Raw genomic sequence first — 19,825 nt, 5'->3', positions numbered from 1 at the left:
GCAGGGCTGAGGGCTGGGGCTGGCGTTCTCCAGAAATGGAAGGGAGCTTGGAAATGAGGGGCGTGTGCTGGTGTTGACCCTGCCCCACAGTGACACCGGACCTTCCTGCCTTTAATTTCCCCATCTCAAAAAGGAAAGAACCTTTGTCTTTAACTCCTTTTGAAGCTTAATGTTTGGGCCGCAGGTTTGCCGTAATTCAGTGGTAATTTAGGTTGAAAACTCTGTGGCTGACACATCAGTCCGAGGTCAAAACATCAGCCCCTCCTCTTTGGTGCCCTTTCAAGAGCCTCTCGCTCCTCTTTTCCCTGAATTCCTGGCAACAAAGGATCAGTTCTCCAGCCCCTCTCAGCCATGAAAGGGATTCGCTCCCGGGTTGTATCCCTTGATCCTCCTGTGATGCATCCCAAAGGAATAAGTGGTGGGACCTCTCTTGTAGGAATGCTGGGGAAACATCCTTCCCAAATGCCTCTCTCGGATGAAAGAACAGAAGGGTCAAGGCTTTAGCTTTTCGACTTTTAAAGGAATCAGGCAGACCGGCCTTGGAGGGTATGTTGGCTGGCAAAGCATTTCGGCAGTAGTCACCCAAATGTAAACTGCTTCTGTGTGCCCTTTGGTCCTGAAGCTTCATTTCTAGATTGTGCTCTGGATGCTTCTGCCCCAAAGATAGAGGTAGAGGAGGAGTCTTTGCCCAGACCAGTAGCCGCAGAAGGGTGGAACCCGTCCATCGGGCACTGGTTACATCCATGACAATAAGCGTCCACAGGACAGAGTTTCCTGCTGCATTTTAACAGAGGCAGCTCTCCATGTAATGATCTGGCTCCGTCTCCAAGTTATATGTTAGAAAGATTTAGAAAGATTGAGAATCATCCTAGCACATTGCCCAAGGAAGGGCCTCTTCAATGGGTTTCCTTACCTTTGGGAGCCCAGGGACGGGTTCCTGGGGTCACAGTTAGCATGTGGCTCACACACGTGGGCGCTTAGGTGTGCAGGATATCCTTGTGGATCCACGTTCCCCACAGAGCTAAAGCCATTGTGTGAATCTGATGGGGAAATGGGGGTCCAGACTTGCCCTGAGTTACCCATTCATTCTTCATGTGTCCACTGAGCAACCACATGTGCCTAGCCCACCTGGGCACTCCAGGCCCAGAGACGAGGGGGCACTGCCCTTGGTGTCAGAAAGGACCAAGACCAAGATGGGGGGAGGTGTTTGTGCCAATACATATGTGCCAGCAAGTGTGAGAAGGTGAGGGTCAGCATTAGCTTCAGAGAAGTGGTCATTCTTGAGTGAAGTCTTAAATGACAAGGGAAAGGCATTCTGAACCAAAGACACAGACGTGCGGGATATTTGGAGGACTGTGTGTGGCCCACCGTGGCTAGACCGGCCGGCGGGGCTCCCCAGGTAGAGTTCAGGAGACCACGTTCACACATTTGGTCTTGACCCCTCAGGCTACTCCGTGAGTGCCAGGAGTCTCCTCTCGGAGCAGAGGGGAGGTGCTGGGCATCTGGGACTCAACCACTCTCTTCTCCTCCGCAGTTTGTTGAAGTCGAAGGACAGATCACGTCCTTGGTCGATCTTTACCCATCCTTCCTAAGGAAGGGTTTCCGTCGGGAAATCTTCATCGCCTTCATATGTAGCATCAGCTACTTGCTGGGGCTGGCGATGGTGACGGAGGTAGGTGGCTTTCTCACCTGGCCCGAGGGACCTCCTCTTGCAGGGCTCTTGGTGACCTACACATGCTTCAAAGACCAGTCCAAGGCTGTACTGCCCCTCCTCCCACTGGTGGAGGCAGTGGCTAGGCTATAGCACCGAGATGGGTTATCTCCTGGCCCCACCCAGTTCAGGGATCCCACCCTGCCCAAGGGACCTGGCCTACATTTCGGGCAGCAGGAGACAGCTCAGGACCCAGCAGTTGACCCAGACTTCCCAACCCTCTCTCCTGTTACCATGGCAACACCTTGGCCACCCCCTGCCCTCCGTCTCTCCCTCGTCCCAGGATGCCTGGGAGAGAGGTGCTTCAGCCGAAATCCACTTTAATGGCAGCTCTTTTCACCCACGACTGTGCCACAGCCCTTCTCAGGCCCGGAGGGGAGATGGAGACCTTCAAAAAGATAAATGCAGACCTCCTGGTAGATACCACCGGGGCGGTGCTGGGCCTGTGTGGTCGGCAGGGAGTGTGCACTGTTCAGAGGGTGGGCGGGGGCCCTGAGGAGGCTCCATCCAGAAGGGAAAAAAGATGCAGGAACAGCACAGTGTCTAAGGCAGAGGTGGGCCAGTTGTCTAAGAAGAGGCAGCAGAAAAGAAAGATTCTTGCGCTAAGATAAACATGGAAGCCTGGCATAGGCCTGGGGCCTGCTGTCTTATGCCCCCCTCCCCACCTACCACCCCTCATTCTCCAGCAAATCACTGCATTTGCTCCCAAACTCCATTCAGGTTTCACATCACCACTTTTTCCTACTGGAAATGCAAATGACTGTTTCTCTAGAAATGTCTTTAAGAAACACACACACGCACACACACACGCACACACACGCATGCGCCAAAGGCAGATCACAGCTCCACACTGAGCAGTTGGATTTCACTGAAGTATCCTCTGTTGGCCCCGGTTAGTTTTCAGCACCTGCTTCCGGAAACCCATCATTTTTACTGAGGAAAACATCTTTTGCTTTCATTTTCCTGTGTGTATTTGTGTGTGTGTTAAGATTTTATTTTCTTAAGTAATCTCTGCACCCAGCGCGGAGCTCGATCTCAAAACCCCAAGATCAAGAGTCGCGCGCTCCACCGACTGAGCCACCTGGGCACCCCTGTGTGTCTGTGTTTGTTAACTAATCTGTCAAACATGAAGTTGAGCATCTTTCTACACATGTATCTAGTCATCATAGTCTGTGCCCATTTTCCTCTTGGGTTTTCTATTTCTTACTGATCTGTCAAAGCTCTTTATATATGAAGGGAATTGGATACCAAATAACAAGTCAACCTTCTCTGGTTTTTTTCTTCATAGGGTGGCATGTATGTGTTTCAACTCTTTGACTACTATGCAGCTAGCGGTGTATGCCTTTTGTGGGTTGCATTCTTTGAATGTTTTGTTATTGCCTGGATATATGGTGAGTACAGACTTTGGCATATACTCTCTCAAGTCTCTTCTTTGGGTGTCTGTATTTAGAAGCTTCCAAAACAGAATTCGAAGGGGAATTCACTCTGAGTTGAACACAAAGGCTTTCCCTACTTGGCATTTTCCCCTCAAGGCTTCCCCTTTTGTACAGAAATAATATCGTTGTGGCCACATGACATATTCTCCCCATGCTAAAGGTGCAGGGTGTGACTGTATGTTTTGAGAAACACAGAATTTGTCTGTGTAGGGGGGTCTATCTATGATTTACTGCTCTGGGACCCAGACGTGGTCTATTTTAATCCTCTTGAGACCTTGGATTGGCCACACCAGGATTTGGGGGCTGCCTAAGTTTGCCTAAAAAATATACGATGCCCAGTTACATTTGAGTTTCACATAATTTCAGATGAACATCTGCCACTCTTGGATCTATGTGGTGTTGAGCAGCAGGGACCTTGAGCAGACCCCCGAGTCCCCCTCGTGGCCCTTGAGCCCCTGCTGTGCAATTCCCAGGGCAGATGCTGGCGTTGTACACAGTGTCACTCTCTGTCTCCCTCCGTCTCTCCTAGGCAGCGATAACCTTTATGACGGTATTGAGGACATGATTGGCTACCGGCCTGGGCCCTGGATGAAGTACAGCTGGGCCGTGGTCACTCCAGTTCTCTGTGTTGTGAGTTCTGCCCTGCCTGGCTTGTGGGTGCTAGCCTTTTGTCCATGGGGCTTGACCTTATCACCTGCTGAACCATTTTTTGCCCATCACCTGCCAAGCACTGGCCTGTAACAAGCCCAGTGACACCTCTGCCTGGGAGAGGTGAGGCAGCAGGCTGCTCCCAAAAGTTCCTTGAGATGAGTTTTGAAGAATAAGTAAGAGCTTGTCAGGAAGAGAAAATAGAAAGAGCATTCCTGGCAGAGGAACCAGCCTGGGCCGTGCAAAGGCAAGGCGTTGCGGAAGAGGAAGGTGTGTCGGGGCATGCATGTCGAGAAATTCAGGGGGTCCACAACAAAGCACATAACCTTTCCCCAAGCCCTTCTGGAGCTCGTGAGCTCAGTTTGGGTCACTGATCAAATTGAGGGGCCTTTAGGGTGTCAAATGGAGAGAGGTCATGGACACTGGAAGTGAGGTGTTTCCATGGCAGGGTGGGAGTTGTGTCCAGAAAGGGGAAATCCTAGCAAAGAGATGCTCTGGACTCTCCCAAGAACAAGGAAGCTTCGTACCCACCCAGGACTCAAGGACAGTGATGTGCCACATTCCTCTCCCCCCGCCCCCCGCCCCCGTGCCAGGTTTCCCTTGCCCGCCATCTTGGAATGCAGGTTAGAGCATGCCCAGACACTCCATTTCAATCTTTTCCCCAGAGGTTCTGGCAGAAGGGAAGTCCTCTTCTTCCCTGTCATTATTTGAAACCACTTGTGAGCTTTGGAGCTAATTGCAGGGGAAGACATCTGCTAGGCCATTCTTGGCTCGTGCCATGAGGCGCACAAATGGCAGAAATGTTCCTTGCGTTTAGGAACCAGGTGCTGAGGGATGAACGGGCCCTCCCCTCAGTGAGCCTGCTCTCAGGGCCGGAATAAATCAACACGGCCATGAACTCGCAGTGTGCACCTCCCTTCTCTTGGGGCCCTGGTTTCCCCCGTTTGTAATGGCAAGGAGGCTCTGCAGTGAGAGGTGAGTGACAGCCGACAACCTTAGGTTTGCTGTCATTTAGTATGGCTGTGGCCTTCTCATCTGAGGTGCATGTTTTCCCCACAAAATGCAATAAGCTGTAGCAACCAGCAGCTGCAACAACTGGCAAGTTTATCGTGGGAGATGAATTTAGTTGGGTTCAGAGCCTGTGTTCTTGTCCTCACTCGACAGTGGTTTGTGAGCACCTCCTGTCACCACTCCGTCCCTCCCTGAGATGAGGGAGGGGTAGATCAGAGGTAGGCTGTATCCCCAGGCGGTGGGATGAGGTCACCCTGGTGGAAAGAGGAATGTGAAGGGGCAGGTACCAAGCTTCCTCGTGCTGGGAGAGCCCAGAGCAGCGCTCTCCTGGGCCCCATCCCGATCTAAGCTACACCCCACCCTTAGGGATGGAAGCAACAACAGGGCCAGGCAAACGGTAGTTGCCCCCAGGAAAGTATCTGTAGCCTAATGCTCTCCCTTCCCCTGCCACCAATTCTGATTTATGTGGATTTGTCTTCCCGTCAAACCCAGTTATTAGATAATGAAGATTTAAGTCCTTTTTACGTTGTGGATCCATCCAAGGCAATCCTGGGTCATATATGAGATGCTATAATTTTGACCAGAAACAAGCCCTGGGCTCTCCCAGCCAGACTTATGTGCTCTTCTCAGGGAAATGTGGACTTTGCACAGGCTTTGGGGCTCAGAGCTCACCACACCCCACCGTTCATGGATACTGATGGCCACTGGCCACTGGCTTGGGCTTGGGGCTGGACACACCCCCACAGGGCAAGACCCAGGTCTGCACCCTGTCCTGGGGGTCAGGGATGGAGATGGGTGAGTGGGGGAAGGGAGGAAAGGCTTTCACCCATGCAGCTAACATTTATTATGCACCTGCTGTGTACATCTGGAGCTGCACCAGGTGTTAGAGAAACAGGGGAGCAAGAGAGACGTCCTGCTTGCCCTCGCCGATTCAGTTAGGTCGGGGGAGCATGTGTGAAGAAGTAATTATAACCGTATGCTTTCTGGGAAGGAAAGGTATGGTCACCTGACAGAGTCCGGGCAGGGCCTGGACACGTAAGACGAAGACAGGACCATTCGAGCTAAATGAGGATGGAGGGTAAGGGCTCGAGTCAAGAGAACAGCCTGTTCTAAGGCCCCAGGGCACGCAGCTAAGGAGCTGGAAGGATCTCAGGACAGCTGGAGTGCGGACATGGAGAGGGGGTGGCAGGCTGGTGAGGGGTGAAGGGGCACAGCTCTTGGGTAACGTTGCTGGCCGGACTGAGGGATTTGGACTGGATCCTGAAGGCACTGGGGGACCACGGAAGGGTGTTGAGCAGGGAAGCGACGTGGTCAGGTTTGCCCCAGGGGAGGTCCTCGGGCAGCCGAGTGAGGAAGGGCGTAAGGCCCCTTGAGTGGGCCCTGCCCTGCTCCTAGAGCCCCCTGCTCCTGATGCCAGGGCCCCCCTGACTGCCCCATCTCTCTCCACAGGGATGTTTTATCTTCTCTCTCGTCAAGTACGTACCCCTGACCTACAACAAAGTCTACGTGTACCCCACCTGGGCCATCGGGCTGGGCTGGAGCCTGGCCCTGTCCTCCATGATGTGCGTCCCCTTGGTCATGGTCATCCGCCTCTGCCAGACGGAAGGGCCGTTCCTTGTGGTGAGCACGTGGGGCCAAGGCTGGATATGGGGGGTGTGGGAGGGCGAGAAGGGAGAGGGTGAAAGACAGCCACTGGCTGTCGGCTGTTCCATTTGCTGTGTGACCTTGGGCACGTCGCTTGCCCTCTCTGGGTCCTAAACCCGTTGCCTGCCCCCTGGAGGGGTTGAGGTTGTCAGCAGGCATGTGGGGAAACAGGAACAAAAACAGTTCACATGGACGAAGGCTCTGGTGACATTCAGAGCAGAACTGTGGCAGGGCGAGGAGTTTGCCAAGCAGAGAATGAGAAGTGGAAGGGTGTGACGCTTGGTATGTTCACAGGGAAGGACATGTGATAGCGTTTGGGCAGCGATGACATGTTCTGAGGGGGGCAGGTGAGTGATGAAGCTTGAGAGGTGACAGTAGCTTTGCATGTCAGGCTAAGAGGTAGGGCTTTATCCTGGGAGCAGTGGGGACCGTGGTGCTGAAGCAGTAAGACAGGAGACAAGGAGCTGGGAAGGAAGCCTGAGCTCTACCCAGAGGCCTTCTCTTACCCTGGAGCCATGTTCTTAGTAAGCCCGGCCCATGCTGGTGTCCCCTTCCCCAGATCTGTGGCCCCATCTGCTGCCTGAGACAGGCCCTCAGTCCTCCAAGCTTCTGTGCCTGCCAGTCTCCCACCCTGAGGTCCCCTCCTTACCACCAACCCCTCAGAAATTTCTCTAACAATACTGCAGATTCCAGGCTGTGGCAAAAACTGGGGCTCTTTCCAAGAAATCCTTTTCTTAGAATCTCCCTTAACCTTTGGGCTTGGGCCAGCTCCAAGACTACACTGTTTTGTTCTGGACTCTTTTTATTGTTATTCTCTTAAAAATCTGGAGCCAGGATGTCCTGGGGCCCTGGCTCCCCCTTGGGCTGGGCCGGTTTCCTTGTGGGCAGAGGAATGGCCTGGAGGTAGTGTTGGTGGGGGGAGAGGGGTGGCTGGGCAGAAGGCACCAGCCTTCCCTAGACAGAGGAAGCAGGCCAGGGTGTGCCTGGGAGGAAAACATGAAGCCACGAAGCCGGGGTCTGTCTGAGCTGGGATAGCCCTTGGGCCCTTGAGGTGTTCCTGCAGCATCGGACCCATTGTAATTTCTCAGAGGACACAGGGAAGGACCCCAGCGCTCAGCCAGAATGCTGATAGGACTTATCATTTGTGAAAATCCTGAAATACGGGGTCTGGGGACAGATCTGTGATCGCTACGGTCCTGAGCCCTCCACATGTCCCTTTCCCCCCCTCCCCCCCCCCCCGTTACCTCTTGCAAACCCAGCCCCTCCCTGGGAATATCCAGAATGTCCCTACTGCCCAGAAACTAACGGGTTAATTGGGGCAGAGCAGACAGTCTTGGATGTTTGTTCCAATTGGTCTCTGCCCACAGCAACCACATATTTCAACCCTGGGGGACACCTTACACTAACTTGTGTCCCTTCAAAGCCTAATTTTAAAATATTGTTCCATCCCAAGTTCAGAGGTTTGATGAGAATGGGTTTTGGCAGGGTGGGGGGGGGGGCGGGGAGGGAAGGAGGGTGTGGAGGGAGGGAGGAGGAGGGTGTGGGTGAGGCCTCTTCCCAAACTTGCACCTCACGGTTGCCTCCAAGCCAGGTGGATAGCCAAAGCGCCGTCCTCTGAAGGCATTTGAGCCACCATCCGTTTGTCACGTGCCCCTCGACCTCCCGTCTGCGCTCCCAGCCATGAGCTTCTCCCTGAGCCACATTTGTAAACTGAGAGCTCCGTCCCGGGGTGACTCCCCTTCTGTCCGCACCTCCCATATACGTGGAGTCCCGGGTGGCTGTCTGGCATTGCCTGCCTCTCGTCCCACCTTCTGGGCTCACAGCTGTATAGAGAGGCAGCATGACGGCAGGGAGCCGAGCCTGCTCTCCTGCTGGCCCTCCGTCCCTTACCCTTTCCCTGGGGCCTCCAGGCTGGTCCCCCCAGAACCAGGCGGGGAACCTGGGCAAGGGAAGGACTCACTCGGGGTCAGGAGGGACCTGGAGAAGGCGATCGAAAGTTGCAGCAGGCAGCCATGTGCTCAGCTCTGGCCTGTTGTTACTAGTTGCCAGATCTTGCAAGGTTTTAAGAGCAGATGGAAATTAAATTTGGATTTTTCGAGTGAAATATGGTAGCTCTTGGGGCACCTGAGTGGCTCAGTCAGTTAAGCGTCTGACTTCAGCTCAGGTCATGATCTCGCGGTTTGTGAGTTCAATCCCTGCATTGGGCTCTGTGCTGACAGCTCGGAGCCTGGAGCCTGCTTCCAATTCTGTGTCTACCTCTCTCTGCCCCTCCCCAGCTGGCACTCTGTCTCTGTTTCTCTCAAAAATAAATAAATGTTTAAAAACATTTTTTGAAAAAAGAAATGAGATATGGTAGCTTTTAATAAGCAGCTTAAAATTGTAATATACGTAAGTTGAATGTAAATGTCTAAAGAGAGGATTTTTTATTCACAGCTGCTTCCTATTTAAGTCTTTGAGTAGACACTTGGCAGGGGAAAGCTGGGGGTCAGGAGCCCTGAGTTCCAGTCCCAAATCCGCTGTGGGTCTTCTGGGTGTCCCAGGAAGGCTCTTTCCCTCACTGCTTCTATAATCAGGCAACCAGACAGAAGGATGAAACTCGTCCTGTCCCAAAGTGATGGGACAACTCTCATGAAGTCCAATCTCCGGTCCCTCTCTGAGGACCTCAGACACGAGCAGTGTCTCTGAGCCCCCAGCAGGGAGAACTAGATACCTGCAGGAGAACGGGAGGGCCATGCAAGAAGGCAGGAAATGTAGTTTACAGGTGGCTGAGGAGTTGGGGGTTTCTCCTTGGGGAAGGTAGGAAGCCAGGGGAGGCTCATAACCGTCTTCCTACCTCGGGCATACAAAGTGCAGAAACTCAGCTGCTTTGCAAGTCAGAGAAATCTGGGGATGGGGATTACAAGGAGGCAGATTTCAGCTTCGTAAGAGAAAGAAGTCGGAGCCAGGCGGTATGAGTCCCCCTGTCCCTGAGGTGTGCAAGCAGGGGTTGGCCAAGGAAACTATTGACAGGAATTCTGCCCTCATTCAGGGCCCAGAGGGACCTTAGAAGAAGCACCTTAGTTCAACTCCTTCATTTGCTAGTGGGTGAAATGGGAGGTCCAGAGAGGGGGTTAGTTTGCCAAAGGCCAAACAGCGCACTGGCGGGCTCGGAGGGGATAGACGGCTGTGGTGAAGAGGGGAACTAGGACGCCTGACTTTCCTCTCTGCTCCCATCCTCTTCCTTCTCCAGAGACTCAAGTACCTGCTGACCCCGAGGGAACCCAACCGCTGGGCCGTGGAGCGCGAGGGAGCTACGCCCTACAGCTCCCGCCTGGCCGTGAACGGCGCTCTCATGAAACCGACCCACATCATAGTAGAGACCATGATGTGAGCTCTCGGGCGCTCGGGCGGACGGGCTGCTTCCCTGCTGTTTACTAACATTAGATTCTCATAGGACCAGGTTTACAGAGCTTTCTATTTGCACTAGGATTGTTTTTTTTAATTGTCACAGAAAATGTTACTCTGTGTGCGTGCGTGCGTGTGTGTGTGTGTGTGTGTGGTATCGTGTGTATGTGTTTTTTGTTTTGATTTGGGGATATTTTATACAAAAAAGAAAACCCACCGGCGGATGTCCGGGGCGAGGCAGAGTTTTCATATTGAATTAGATGTATTTTATGGGAACTTGGTAAATTTTTCTTTGTATTTTTTTTTTTTACATATAACTATATATACATTTAGAGATTGTCATACACTTTTACCACTTGAATCGATCTTGCCAGCAACAGATCTCGTTTTCAAAAGCAATTCTTCGGTGCTTGTATAGCTGGCAGAAAGTTCTGCCCCCAAAAACACAGGGTGGAATTTTCCTGGACGGGAGACCCATTTTAAAGGTGTAGTACCTTCCCAGCCTGGTTCAGATAGAAGCATACAGCAGAGGGGAGGCCCCACCAGCCGGCCTGACCCAGAGGGGCTAGAGAAAGGAGGGCCACAGGGAGAGGTTTCATTACACTTGTCTTAGCCAAGAAGAGAGATGCCAAAATAGTGAATCAACGCCTCCAGTCAAGGGACTGACTTACAGCTGACAGGTGAGGCCTTACAGCCAAAGTCTGATTCTCTAGAAACCGTTGCACCAAGAGCAAAATCCCGCCGGTTATTTTGAGATGGAGGGTGGATAGTCAGAAGGACTGTCAGATCGATTGTCAGAACCATTCATTGGAGCGGGGGCAGTAAGAGCTCCCAAGAGGGTGCTGGTGAGGATGGAACCCCGACATTCAGGAGGCCTTGGGAGGCTGCAGTCCCACGGCTTCCCAGCTAGAGTTCGAGGCCAGCATTGCGGGAGCCGCCAGCGGTCTCAGGGCTCCGACCCTCACACGGATGGGTCTGTTGCGTTTTAATGGGGTTCTATCAGGTTCTGGCCGGCCCCCCGCTGACCTCTCTCGCAGCTGCCTGTAGGAGAGAAGCATGATGTATTTGGTGAGGGACGAGGGGTGAGCCAGTGGACCAAAAGGTGTGGGCCCAGGCGTTCAGAGAGAAATGGTGTCAGGGAGGGGTGCTTTTCTTTCCTCAGCAATCCACGCTCAGCTCTGTCCTCGTCTCCCAGGGGCTGGGAAACTCCCGACACGTTCCCGGCTCAGGGCTGCCCCAGCTCCTAGCTGGGCGTGCCAAGAGTGCTTTTGGAGCCTCCCTGGATCTTTGACTTGGGCGAAGTGCTCCCAAACCCTCCTCCCCGTTCAGGCAGAAGAGCAGCCCTTGGTGGTGACTCGGGAGATGGTGAAACTCTTCACAACTCCTGCGGTAGCTGGTGTTAGATACACACTATGTGGGGACCGAGGAGAGGAGGTGAGAGGGCATTTTCTAGAAGGGTGGGATTGTTCAGGGGGCTGGCACCCCAGAACTGGCTTACCCAAGAGCCTGTCTTCTCTGAACCAGGAGGGAAGGTACTCCACCTTTAAAATCCCAAGACGGACACGTCTCCGCCCCAGCCCCCATTTGGACCTAAACTGTGCCATTTAAACTGTCACTTCCAAGTTCAGAGTCTAAATATGACACGTTGTCACGCACAAATTACAGTGACGGCCTCGTGGGGCGTGGAGAGTGGTCCACCTCGGGTTTTCGGAGCAGGGGCTCTCTGAATCCTGGAACCCTCTCCCCAGATTCGGGAGGGGAGGAGCCTCTGGGGTCCGAGGAGCAGAGGCAGTTCTGAACCTCTTCTCTTTGGCAAGCATCCACATTTCACTGTTTCCAAAGCGTATACTCTGCCAAACAATACCCAGTCCTATTCCAAACTGTTAACAATTCTGTGTTCCTGTTTCTCTATGTATTTATGGTTGCCGCTGTGTCTGATTTGATTTTGTCAGGTTTTTTTTCCTAATTTTACCGAGTAGCAATGTGACCTGTTTTCCTTTGTCTCATGGAACTTAGTAAACTAACCACTGTCAACGATTGGGGACAGGTGACACGTGGGGTCGAGGGGGGCCTGGCGTGCTGTGGCTGCCTGGGCATTTTGTGGCCATTTCAGGCTACAATGTCTCCCCTCTGGTGAAAGGCTACAGTATTTTGGGTTGGTAGGCAAATTGCAACATTCTGGAAATGGCCTGGGAAAGGCCTCTCCTCTTATAAAATTCGCAGACCAAATTCTAGACCAAAGACACATGCAGACCAAGTCCCCAGGCCCCGCCTGGAAGGAAGGTCAGCCACTTTCCCCAAGCCCGCTCCTCGACAATCGCCCGGTGCACCTGTCTCCAATTGAACCCTCTTGTCTACTCCCCTCGCCCTTGTGTTTCCGCAGAACTTGGCTCTGTGAGTACAAGGTGTGATGGTGCGTGACTTTTCTATGTCTCCTCATAAAGGAAACCTGTCATTGGAGCTCATGACTCTGGTCCTCCTGTCTCTGGAGAACAGGCAGCCCGCCCACTCTCTGCCTTGGGATGGGTTAGAATTTCCAGTGCCCGCAGATAGCCCAGCAGGCCAGCTCTGGAAGGGAAGCGAGGGAAGTGGTTAAATAACTTGTTTTAGGATGCAGAAATGGGTAAGGGCCTCAGGATAAATCTCGCCCGGGGAGATGCTTCGCCGGGCCTGGCATGGGCCGTGTCGGTCCCCGCAGTGGGCAGTCTTGCGTGGTCAGTGCCTCCCCGGTCATCGCCCTTATAAAATGGGGAAATGAGACCCGCTGTGAGGAAGAAGCTGGGCACGGCAAGCAGGGACTGGAGCCGGGCTGTCTGGAGTCCGTCTGGCTGCAGGTTCTCCAAAGGGTGTGTGACGAGTGGCGCGTGTAGCTCCCCAGTGTTCTCCCTGAAGACCAAAGACAAGCCTTTATGAAAAAGGAAGCGCTCTGTCCCCCAGCGTTCAGGGACGAGGAGAGCAGCACCCCCCGTCCTCTCACCATCCTCGGGCCAACTGGACCTCAAGCTGTGGCTCCGTGGGACCGACGACTGCCCTCCCTCTGGTAGGAGAGGTGGCACCCGTTCACCCTGGCCCTGCACCCAACAGCCCTCTGTGAGCTAGGAGCTGACCTCCCTATGGCATGTGAGGAAACTGAGGCCCAGTGAAGCCGGTTGGTGTGCAAGAGGCAGAAACCCTTAGGCAGGATTTAGCCTGAGGCCACGAGGGACATTCCCAGGCAGAGAAGTGAGTGGCCTTGGATGATTTCTGGGTGACACGGCCCCCTCTCTGTACCTCTGCTCCCTCATTCTTACCCCAGATCCCAGCGCACCCCTAGAGAAGGTGGCAAAGTCCAAGGGGAGTGAGCCACCCTCAGCCTAGCACAGGGTGATCTTGTGTCACCCGGTGCCACTGCACAGTGGTCCGGGGCCCAGCCAGCATCTCCCCAGCACTGCCCCTCTGGTCGGGGAAATGCTCTGGGCAGCCAGGGCTAAAGGCAGACACTGCCTCCCTTCCCCTCCAGCCTCAGACACGGGCCAGGAAGGGGACCCAAGAGAAACCCTGAGGTGGCTAGAGGTCCCATCCAGCCCCGAGCCCCAATGTCAGGCAGCCCCAGGCTGGGCTGTCCACGTGAATGCTATAAATAGCCCGGTGCAAAAATCCAACAGGCACAAACCAAACAACATCCCAGATATCAAAACGCAGAGAGGGGTGTGGGCAACCTGGAAGCCAGAGAACAGCATTTCCCTCGCCCCCAACGCCCTGTTAACGCCTGGCCCTCAGACTGCTCTCGTTTTAATCGGAAGCTATGTTTCACTGTTCTCTTGGTGGGTGTCACTACAGACGTGTTCTGACAGTTCCCTGAGGAATCTTGTTATATATTTGGCTTCCAATTGAGATGTTGGCTCCATTTCTTTCTCCCCCCCCCCCACCCTTATTTTTTACCCACTTAATTTTCGAATCCCTAGCAACTGTGACTCTGTATTTAGCACAAGAGAAAGCTGAGAACGTGGGTCTTGCCTCCTTCCAGAAATATGTCTGGCTCATCAGGACTTTTTTTTAAAACTTCAAAATATTTTTAAGATATTTTAAACTTTTGTAAAAAAAAAAATCAACCAACGAGAGACTCTTCTGAGGAGGAATTTGTATTTGAATAAGATCCTTGGTGTGTAATTCAGTCTTGCAGTATACAAGCTTTTGTGTATAAATGTTTTATGATATGAATCCCTGTATTTTGCAGGGCTTTTCTTTTCCTCTTTTGCTTTTTAGATAAATATGTATATCGATATTTTAAATTCATCTTTGCTTTTTTTTTAGAGGAGTTTGTAATCACCTTATAACATGAAAATAAACATTTCCTTTTTAAAATCCAACACGTGTTCTGTGTTTTTCTTTTTTAATTTTTTTTTGAGAGTGTGCACATGTGCAAGCAAGTTGGGAGGGGGTCAGGAGCAGAGAGAGAGAGAGAGAGAGAGAGAGAGAATCCCAAGCAGGTTCCACACTCAGCGCAGAGCCCAACTGGGGGCTCAATCCCAGGACCCGAGAGGATCATGACCTGAGCTGAAGTCAAGAGTCAGACACTTAACTGACTGAGCTTCCCAGGTGCCCTTGGTTCTGTTTTGATGAGGCTGTTTTTCCTCATGTTTGGCAAGCACCTTAACAGTTTACAAAGGGCTTTCAGTTCTGCCCTAGGATACTCATCAAAGGTGGGTCTTGTAGGAGCCCGAGGGTGGCTCAGTCGGTTAAGCGTCTGACTTCGGCTCAGGTCATGATCTCAAGGTTTGGGAGTTCGAGCCCCGTGTCGGGCTCCGTGCTGACAGCTCAGTGTCAGATTCTGTGTCTCCCTCTCTCTCTGCTCCTCTCCTGCTTGTGTTCTCTCTACCAAAAATAAACATTAAAAAAAAAAAAGGTGGGGGGGTGGTAATTGTCTATGGAGACACTGAGGCAGAGGCTCACAGAGGGGTACACTTAACTCAGGGGCACAGAGCAAGTCTTTGAAAGAATTGTCCCGGGTCTGCTCCGGGCTGGTTCCCCTGATGCTGGGGACTGAAGCCCACCTGGCATGCACCCCGCCCCGCATGGCTGGGACACCTCACATCAGTCTCCCGAGCCTCGGTTTCCCCGCCTGGAATAAACTGCCCCTTTCAAGGCTTCGGGCTGATTAGAGGTCATGCACCAGGAGTAGTTACTGGCACCCAAACGGGCTTTCTGAACGCCAGGCCTGAGTGGGGGAGGCTGCAGGGAGGAGCGTAAGCCCTAGAGGGATGCAAATAGAAATCACGCCACAGACTCTGGGGCCTCAGAAGGCAGAACCCTCAGGACCTCAGAAAGTGGTACAGGAAGTATTTGGTCCTCTGCGTTGGGAATTGTGTGCTCAACTCACTGTTACAGGTGGGGAAACTGAGGCCAGGAGAGGGGTTCAGCTTTGCTGGGATCATAGTGCAGGTCAATATTTTGGACAGATCAGTGTGTGGGCAAATTTAGGGAAGCCTCTTGGGTCCTTTTCTCCAATTCGCCAGACCAAACATCTCTCAATAACTCATTTTTTTTTAAATGTATTTTGAGAGAGCAAGTATGTATGAGTGGGGGAGGGGCAGAGAGAGCGAGACCACCCCAGTGCGGGGCTCAATCCCATGGAGCTTGAGATCATGACCAGAGCCAAAACCAAGAGCCAGACATTCAGCTAAACTGAGCCACCCAGGTGCCCCTCAGTAATATAAACTCATTATTTATAGATGATGTTAGAATAAAATGCCACTCCCCCAGACTTTTCTGGTTGTTGGCCTTTCTTTTTTGATATATATATTTTTTATTTTTGAGACAGAGACAGACAGAATGTGAGTGGGGGAGGGGCACAGAGAGGGGGAGACACAGAATCTGAAGCAGATTCCAGGCTCTGAGCTGTCAGCACAGAGCCCGGCGTGGGCTCAGACCCACAAACTGTGAGATTTTGACCTGAGCTGAAGTCAGACGCCTCACCAACTGAGCCACCCAGGCGTCCCTTGTTGGCCTTTCTGATGGCCTCTGTCCACCTCCCTCCTCCCTGTGTGTTTTGGCCATAACTTGTATTCATATCCTTGTATTCCATCCCTTACTATTTGTGTGACTTAGGGCAAGTTACTTAACCTCTCTGTACATTTCCTCACCTATGACACTGGGCTAACAGAACCACCTCTGAAGGCTGTAGGAGAATCCAGAGAATTCTTGAAAAGCACACAGAAGCGCCTGCACGAAGCCAGTCTGTAGCACAGGGGTACCTCTCTAGGTCTGGCCCTGTCCACACCCTCTTCCCTGTTTCAGAAGGGCCCAGAGTCTATCGCCCGGCACTAGGGAGAACAGAGGTACCCTGTGCCCAATCTGGCCTTTGGCTAAACACACCTCCAGAGATGGGGGCTCACTCCCTCATGCATAGCTGATGGGAAGAAGCTCTTCATCTGCCCCCACAGAGCTGTGGACCCCTAGTGAGGCCTGGCTGTGCCCTCTGGGCCCATCCTGCCCTGGATGCCCAGTGAAGACTCAGGACATCAGTGAGATCCCACCCAGGATAAAGTGGCTCCATGCAGACCCACCACTTACCTGCCTTGGCGGCTTCCTCCTGCAGATAGGATAAAATCCAGTCCAGACCCAAGCCCTCACCATTGGGCCCTGCACCCTCCAACCTGGTCTCCCCACTCTGCTTTTGGGCCTCCTTTCTCTCCCTTGACCCACCAAGCTCATTCCCACCTCAGAGCCTTTGCACTTGCGCCCCCTGCCTGGGACACTGTGCTTCCCCGTCTCCACAGGGTTGGCTCCTGTCTTTAAGGTCTCCCCACAAATACCTCTTCAGAGAAGTCCTTCCCTGACCCCGGAGCTAAAGCTCTCACCCTCCACTGTGTCCCCATGACTGTTTTGTTTTGTTTTGTTTTTTCATTCTGAAATAATTCTTTACAATGTACTCCCTTGTTCATTGTCTGTTTTCCACTAGAATTATAAGCCCCATGCAGACAGGACCTCCTCCGTCTTGTTCATGTTGTTTTTCCAGGGGTGAAAACAATGCATAGTCCAAGCAGACTTTTTGAATGGATGAATGAATGAATGAATGAAACAGGTAAGATGTCCTAAGATCCAAACAGAAGCTACTGCCAGCCTATGAACAAAAAAAAATAATAAAAAAAAAAAGAAAGAAAAAGGCAGACACCCCAGTCCAGTTGCATTTAAATAACTTTATTTAAAAAATCATCCCAATGGCACCCCACCCCCAGCTCCCACGTCATTGCAATGCAATCCCTGGCAGAACGGATTTACGCGTGGGCCCCAAAGAGACCCCAATGGCCTTTGCAATGCAGCCCCTTGGCATGTGCTTCCCGAGAGCTCTAAGAAAACCCCATGTAGAAAAATACTTTACAAGGAATATGCTCTAATCTCAGCCAGAGAAAAATACAGCTTTTGAGGGTGGGAGGGACATGTCACAGGAGCTGTACCCAAAATGCATAGGCAGGCAGGATGCTCACCGGGGACGGGTGTCGGGAAATGTCAAGTCTGGGATCTATGATCCCCATGAGAAGCCAGAAGAAATATTGCATATGAGAAGGCCGGCCACGGCCAGGGGCCACCTGCCGGGCCCGGTTGCATACGTCTGGGGGAAATGGCAGAGGCCTCCAGCCCGAGAAAACAGGGGAGCACTGGACGGGTCAGAACGCATCTTCCTTCACCTGCAGCCAGATGCAGCTTTCCCAAGCTGACAGGCCCTGGGAGTATGTCCTGTCTAGCCCTGTCACTTGACAGAGGCCCAGAGAGGCTGGGCAACTTGCCTAAGTTCACACAGCTGTGGCTGCCAGTGGCCATGTCTCTGTTGTGTCACCCCCCACACCCCCAAGCTGAGGGCTCTTGGCTTTTCCTCAGTGCCCCTGTGATGGGTGGGCAATGCCCTTTCACCCTGGGGCGGATGTTCACACAGGAATCCAAGATAGCAGAGGCATTGGACAGTCCAGCCGTGGCATGAAGGGCTCTCCAGGGAAGACAGGAAAGGGCAGGCTATGGGAAACTGGAGGGAGGAAAGGGAAAGCAGGCCCCCAGGGAGAGTGTGGGTGGGGTGCCCAGTGGGCCTGGTTCTGGCCATGACAGGGAGGCCCGCACCTGCTCAGAGACTGTCCACCCCTTGATTGTCCAGAGAGGGCCAGACCAGACCCGGAGGGGGTCACGGAGCAACCAAGCAGCAACCCAGGGTGAAAAGAACAGGCCTCTCGACTCCCCATCTTGTCCCTTGAGTGGAAGAGTTTCTGGGGGGCCTCCCTTGGAGGGAAGCATGGAGGATGCAGATGGGAATGGGTGCCCCGTTTTCCTGAGACCCCCATTAAGAGCAAAGCAAATCCCCAGACCCGACTGAATCCTCCCTGACCGCCTCCATCCCTGGGGCCCCAGCCCAGACCACCAGGTGAAGGCCGCCTGTGCCCTTCTCAAAATCAAAAGGGTTTCTGGGTCTGTGGAAAACGAGGACAATGATTTTAAGGGATGCTGGTGCTTCCAGATTTCAAGTGGGAATAAACTTCCTTGAATGACCACCTTGGACACTGTCGCCTTTGGGCATGAGAGAAAACGGCCCATCTCTCTCCTGCCTGCCTCTCTATCTCTGTGCCTCCCTCTCCCTGTCTCTCCTCCTTCACTAATTTAGATATTGAAGAGGAGCTGTGTCATCTAACATGGCATACTTCCATGGTTTTCCCATCTCCACTGGAATGGCAGATGAATGGAAACCCCTGGGTCGTCTGTTCCAAATGACTCCCTCCCGCAGTGTGGGACCTGGCCTGAGAGGGGTGTATTCATATGGATCTGTGCCTGTGCACCCTACGAAAGCAGCAGGAGGGCTGAGAGCCCAAAGCCACACTGAGCTTGCCCAAAGGGCCCAGCACTGTGGTCTCAAATCACAGAGGCTTCAGACCACAGACGCCGAAGTAAGAAAACCACTCGCTTTCAGAGTCGGCGGGCTGACGCTTCCTGGGCTTCAGCCATCCCAGCTTCCAGAGTCTCTCCAGTGGGGATGCCAGTGAGACCCAAACACCAGAATGCTGGAGAAGAGAAGGGGCTAGGCTCCCACCCTGAGTGGCATCTGTCTTGGTGGGAGGCGGTCCAGAAAACAAGAAACACCCTAAATGCTCTCCCCCTGTTGGGAAACTAACTACCTGAGCATGTGTGGACCCACTGCCCGGATGCTTCATACCTCAGTCCATGACTGCACTGGGGGTATCCAGCTCCCACTTGCCCACCTCTTGGGATGGGGAGCTCACTCCTCCCTGGCAGCTCCATAGCTCTGCTGGGAGAAAGCACTCCCTACACGGAGCTGGGCTCCCCAGCCCCTCTTCTCCCAGCTGAGCAGCCTGTCTCAGCCCCTACTGAGTGGGGCTCCTCTGGGCATCTTGGAGCCCCAACATGGAGAAAGACCTAGATGTCACTCCAGCTGGCACAGGGACATCACTGCCTGGGACTCCAGGCACCACAGAACCGGAGAATAGACACAGAGTCCGGTCCCCGGCTCAGAGCCTGCCAGACGGACAGATGGATAAGTGAGCGGCCACTTCTCCAGCCCAGCTACAGGTCTGGGGGTCAGGGTCTACTCGGGCAGCCCCTGGGGTGTCCAGACCACACGCTGACTTCAGAGCATCCGGGGGCTGCTGGGGCCTGGTGCTCGCGGGGCTCGGCTGCTCTGTGCCAGCGGGTTGCGGCTGATGACCAGTGCCAGGACATCGCCTGCCTCGGCCAGGAGTGGCACCGCCAGGCAGCAGTCGAAGTCCCGCGTGCGAACGTGGTTGACCTGCACAGTATACAGCCAAGGGGACAGAACGGCATTAGCTGAGCCTGGGCTGAAGTAGGTGGGAATCGTGGGACTTCCTGAAGCGTGGGCCCTGCCCCAGCCCAGGTACAGGGTAAATCTAGAACACTCCTAGAGAGGAAGTCCTCCTTCATTTAGTTCTCTTTCAATCTTTCTGGTTAGGTTTTATCAAAGAGAAACCCCAAAGGGGGTGCCAGTACCTCCTTCCCA

General features: G+C 53.2%; 2 protein-coding genes across 4 annotated transcripts in view; one reads left to right on the top strand and one right to left on the bottom strand.

Moving 5' to 3' along the window:
- The window catches only part of SLC6A6 (solute carrier family 6 member 6), an 88,455-nt gene extending 74,272 nt beyond the window's left edge, over positions 1 to 14,183 (top strand). For all 3 annotated transcript variants that reach the window (XM_047095063.1, XM_047095061.1, XM_047095062.1), the window contains 5 exons: positions 1,535 to 1,672; positions 3,000 to 3,102; positions 3,677 to 3,777; positions 6,256 to 6,426; positions 9,680 to 14,183. In XM_047095063.1, coding sequence (XP_046951019.1) covers positions 1,535 to 1,672; positions 3,000 to 3,102; positions 3,677 to 3,777; positions 6,256 to 6,426; positions 9,680 to 9,820 — 654 coding nt within the window. In that variant the 3' untranslated portion in view covers positions 9,821 to 14,183. The remainder of the gene's footprint in view (positions 1 to 1,534; positions 1,673 to 2,999; positions 3,103 to 3,676; positions 3,778 to 6,255; positions 6,427 to 9,679) is intronic.
- A 5,185-nt stretch (positions 14,184 to 19,368) lies between these two features.
- Positions 19,369 to 19,825, bottom strand: part of GRIP2 (glutamate receptor interacting protein 2) — a 56,950-nt gene continuing 56,493 nt past the window's right edge. Inside the window, exon 24 of the mRNA XM_047095201.1 lies at positions 19,369 to 19,597. Coding sequence (XP_046951157.1) covers positions 19,439 to 19,597 — 159 coding nt within the window. The 3' untranslated portion in view covers positions 19,369 to 19,438. The remainder of the gene's footprint in view (positions 19,598 to 19,825) is intronic.

This window comes from Lynx rufus, unplaced genomic scaffold (assembly GCF_022079265.1).
Source record: "Lynx rufus isolate CCGP_SWC_20201006 ecotype Redwood Valley unplaced genomic scaffold, mLynRuf1.p SCAF_4, whole genome shotgun sequence".
In the NCBI taxonomy this organism is placed as follows: Eukaryota; Metazoa; Chordata; class Mammalia; order Carnivora; family Felidae; genus Lynx; species Lynx rufus.
The sequence above is the reverse complement of the archived record's forward strand: the minus strand, read 5'-3'. Positions and strand labels throughout refer to the sequence as shown.